This window comes from Cyprinodon variegatus, unplaced genomic scaffold, assembly GCF_000732505.1.
Source record: "Cyprinodon variegatus isolate N-32 unplaced genomic scaffold, C_variegatus-1.0 Scaffold78, whole genome shotgun sequence".
Classification (NCBI taxonomy): Eukaryota; Metazoa; Chordata; class Actinopteri; order Cyprinodontiformes; family Cyprinodontidae; genus Cyprinodon; species Cyprinodon variegatus.
The window spans coordinates 1,657,114-1,662,101 of record NW_015150531.1 but is presented as its reverse complement, the minus strand read 5'-3'; the positions used below and the strand labels follow the sequence as shown (position 1 = coordinate 1,662,101).

At 38.6% G+C, this 4,988-nt stretch overlaps 1 protein-coding gene across 1 annotated transcript in view; it reads left to right on the top strand.

The window, feature by feature from the left end:
• fam26f (family with sequence similarity 26 member F) overlaps nt 1-3,161 on the top strand; it is a 9,806-nt gene extending 6,645 nt beyond the window's left edge. Inside the window, exon 3 of the mRNA XM_015372938.1 lies at nt 1,367-3,161. Coding sequence (XP_015228424.1) covers nt 1,367-1,798 — 432 coding nt within the window. The 3' untranslated portion in view covers nt 1,799-3,161. The remainder of the gene's footprint in view (nt 1-1,366) is intronic.
• The last annotated feature ends 1,827 nt before the right edge of the window (nt 3,162-4,988 follow it).

The following is a 4,988-nucleotide window of genomic DNA, read 5'->3' as shown; positions in this document are numbered from 1 at the left end:
CTTGAAGTAACAAATGCATTGACTAGTTTCTCAGCATCACCCCTGGACAGGAGATTTCTCATTTTTGCAAAATTTTAGAGATGAAGGAAGGAGATTCTAAAAACCCTTTGATATGGGATTAAAATGACAGGTCCTGATCAAATTCAATTCACTTTATTTCTATAATGCCAATTCACAACACATGTCATGTCAAAGCACTTGAAAGTACATCAGATCATGCAGTCAAACTGATTCAAAATTTTCTATCCAAAGAAAACCAGTTCACACACTAAGCATGCTTGTAAAGACAGTGGAGATGAAAAACTCCCTTTTAAAGAAGCCTCCAGCAGAACCAGGCTCAGTGAGAGCAGTCATCTGCTGAGGCCGACTGGGGTTTAAACAAATCAAGTCATCAAGCTATCGATACTATTAGCCCATCACTACTAAATCAGGGACCTAGAGTCTTCTGATGTTGATCATTCTGACTCGACTTACTTTAAAGTTAATAAAAAAAAACATTTTACCATGTAACTGACCACTACTACTACTTACCTCTCCCCTTTGTACAACTGTGGGAACAGTAAGTTGTCTCTGTAGTAGTTTAGAAAAGCAGCCGATTGCATTGACTCATTGACAACATTGGGCAGTCCCTCACACCAAGCATTCTTGTAGGGACAGTGGAGAGGAAAACTCTCTTTTAACAAGTAGAAACCTCCAGCAGTTCCAGAACCAGGCTCAGTGTGAGCGGCCATCTGCTGAGGCCGACTGGGGTTCAAGGAGACAGAAGCGGATATAGAAAAAGAAGCAGAGATACAAAAGGTAACTGTCAACCAGCTCCATAGGCGGCCCCGTCCAGGAAACACAGCCAGGCAGACGAGCTCCGAGCCAGCTCCCATGTCAGAGGATGAAAGAGAGCCCGAGTCACAGTCAGGAAAGAGGACTACACTGAAAAACAGGCCAGGCTGCAACAAACAGGCAAAGCTGTATGCATATAAAAAACTAAAGTGTTCATATCTTATTATTCTATGTCCAAAACATAAAATACAGTCCAGGTGTAACTATGTGAAGATCTAATTTAAACAATATGCTCCATTTACTATATAATGGTTCAAGACAAGCATCAGTCTCAAACAACATCTCCCCACTGCTGTTTATTACATTTCTTAGGCTGTGCCGTTCATTTATGACCCTATGTATGTTGGATGCTTCAAGCAATATGTCAGCTCTTTGCAAGCTGATTAATTTAACCTATGTATTCACCCAATTGTATTCAAAGCACTCAGTTCTCTTTTTTTCATGATTTGCTTATTTTTGTTGCATATAGTGTTGAACTTTAATGAGACATGATAATAAACTTTAAATTTTTTTATATTGTTGGCATCAACAGATTCTAGGTTGGCTTGTCATCTCGTCCATCATGTTGTCCAGCTTACTGATTATCTGCTGGGCTCGCTGCAATTCCCCAATCAGCTACCAGCAGCTCAAGTTCTGGATGGAATATGCTGAGGAGGAAAGTGCACTCATGGACAAATACACCGATAAACATGCTAAAGATCTTGCTGAGAGAAACCTCAAGAGCTTTTTCAACCAGACAGTACCAGAAAACATCATCACTCCTTCAAACAAGGACTGGGAGAAAATTTCTTCTTTATACAGGTTTAGCACCAAAGACCACTACTACAGCACTTTGCATCGATACGTGGAGTCCAATGAGGACAAAACTGATGAAGGGATTAGGATGACTTCAATAAGGTCAAATGAGTCGACTGATAACCCAGCTGTGCTTCATTTTGTGGATGGTGGAATGGTTTCAATTTGAGAAAGCGCACAAATGAATTGTGTACAAGATACATTTCAAAAGGAGAAGAGTGTGACTTCATTGGGAGTGACGCTTGATTGTTAAGGGTACAACCTGAAATTAAGGGTAAAGTCTGAAATTTGATTATATTTTGTAGGAACTGTATATGGTGGCACAGAGTTGCAAATTTGCAAATACATAAATGTGCAGAAAATGTAAAACCTGCTGTAAATGCATCAATGATGCCAACACACAAAAAACAAGCTAAGGAAAAATGCTGAGAGCTACAAAAAAAAACGCAAGTTTAAAAATATGCATAAAAAAAAAAACACATTACAGGACGTCAAATGCCTCACACTGACTTTGATGTGGCTGCAGTGCGGGCACTAAAAGGAACATTTTAGAATAAAATCAGCCCACCAGCCTCAGTCAACTAATGTAAACAAAAAGGGAAAACAAAACAAACAATATTTATGTGCATGGATATTAGGTTTTGCCCCAGAACTATACTGTAACTATAAAGAGTGTGAATCCACCTGAACTTATGATCTGGTGAAAGCCAGTTCTGTAGCTGCGACCGAAATGGCCACAGTGTCAGTTAATTAGTAGCAACTTGAGGATGTTTTTGCTTCATACAACATTAAGCATATTTTTTCGTTATGTTAATGTTTTTTGTGTTTACAACACTTTTATCTATTTACAGCACATTTCTATGTTTGCAGCAATCGTCAACCTCGACCACCACAATTGTTTTCCTCTGTTTTTCTCTTGATTATGTTGTTCAGCTATTGATTCCTATTGAAATCAACTTTGTCTCACTGTTAAATAGAAATCCAACTGTTTTCAGGCTACAGTTGTACCTGTATATATTATATTACTGTTTTTCCCCCCTGAACTCATAACCACCTTGATTCCAACCATGCTTGTGACTTTTCTTTGTCTGTAATTCGAGGTATTTTCATTAATATTAATGTCTCATTCTGTGCTCGATCCTTATAAACTGCTTTATTTTCCATGAAAAAAAAAATTACTTGTTTTCTCCAGTCCGTGTTTTAAAGATATATTCCATGAAGAATGCATGAAAACAGTTTCTACTGCTGCTTTACTCATTTTTGCTGATGATTGCATGAATTGGGCTATTTGGCAAAAATAACAGTAAGCTGGAGAAAAGCAAAAGAAATTGTCAGATGGGTTTTAGTCTTATCCCAAAAAAGTAAAAAAAAAAATAAAAAATTAGACATGTATCAGGTATAGCAGGCTAACAAAAAAAAACAACTCCCCATTCCTGAGGAGCGGACACAAGGCGGACCCATTCGTCCGGTTGAATTTGCATGTTCTCTAAGCCAAAACAAAGCTTTGTTTGTGGTCAACTCTTGATCTTACTGTAGATAAACATTTTGTTAAACCTTACTGTCTCTGAACTGCGTCATTTTGTTCTGAGCCTGACAAAGATGGTGGTAATTTCAAAAGGGAAGGTCCTTTCTGAAATAGTTTTATTTTAATGTATAGTTTCAGTTTTTGGAAAGGGGATACTGTCATGCACAGAGGATAAGCCACTTTTTATGAGAAAACCTACATTAAAAAGAACTATAAGAAGATGGTCCCAGGAAGCTGATGGAGCCCTGTAAGGTTGCTTTGAGACTAAAGACTGGGATGCACTGTGTCAGCCACATGGAGAGGAATGCAATGCAATGACAGAGTGTGTGGCTGACTACCTAAAAGTCTGTGGAGCAAATACCATCCCTACCAGAGAAGTGAAATGTTTCCCAAATCATAAACCATGGTACTTGCAAGTTTCTGGGGAACCCATAAAAGAGCAGTGTTGCCAACTTAGCGCTTTAGTCGCTATATTTAGCCACTTTTCAGCCCCCTCTAGCACTTTGATTTCAAAAAAGCGCCTAGCGCCAAATCGAGTGATCTTTTTCTACTACTGGAGACTTTGGCGACAACATCTAAAAGCACTGAACTCTGCTCTCCAGAGTAGGTAGATTGGTAACCCCGCCTCCTGCTCTCCTCTATCTTGTCTGCTGTCATGATTCATGCAGCTTATATTTCATCCAAATGAAAAATGGAGAACAGATAAGCAGATCATGGCTTGTCTACAGTGAAAAGAAGGACTGGGTTATTTACTTTGGCCTTTTTGGTAACAGAGGAATGAGCAATCAGCTAAGTGAGCTTAGTGCTTGGAAAAAATCTTTCATTCCTTTAGAGACAGCATGAAAAGTCAGCTGAGTACAAAACATAGAGAGGAAAACAAGAAGAGAGGGACAAGAAGAGAGGGACACAACCTAGAACAGATAATGGATGTCTATTCTATTAACATTTCTCTTTCTGTAGAATGGGGCTGATTTATGTGTTGTCTTCTCAATGCAGAGGGCCCCCTGCCTGTCTTTGCCTAGGGCCCCAAATTTTCTAAAATCAGCCCTGCACAGAACCCCTCTCATTTTTAGCATGATTGATTGAAGATAAAACAGGACTGATGTAGAGTCAAAGATGCAATGCAAGCAAATTACTTCTGTCGCCGCAAGTTTATCCAGGATGAGCAAATCCTGCAAAATGTAATGACTACTTTCAATCAGCTGAATTTGCTTAGATGGAAAATCTTAACCAGTCTGACTGGATAATCAGATTGGACTGTGAAGAGACTTTACGGATTGTAAAGTGACTAACTCCGTTTAATAATCTTTCAAAAGCCTGATAGTCCTCTTTAGAATACAAGTTTGCTGATATACAGTATCTGACAACAAATGCATGGAGGCGATATACTTTCAAGGGGATAACAAGGTTTTGTAGGGAGAAAACATGTAGCCTATTTGTAACATACCTTGGCTATAACCTGGGGCATTTAAGTACAGATGTTCATTTCAGATTATTGTAGATTTTCCTTTTAGAACTGGTTATAAAAACATAGCAATTTAATTTTGGTATTAAAACCAATACAATTAAAATGCAAGGATTAATTGATTATCTAAAAAGGGATATGTTTGCTTTTCCACTTCAGATTTTAAAATAAGAAAAAAAGAATTAAAACAGAAACCACAAGGGTGACACAGGATGTGGTCACTTACGTGACAAGAGCGCAGATGTCACAAATAGGCGTGAGAGCAAGAGGATGTTCAGCAAGAACTGCTGCTTGTAGAAACAGTGTTTGAAAACCAAGAAGCCGCTCTGTTGAAATAGACTTTAAATCAGAAACCCCAAAAGACCCTTT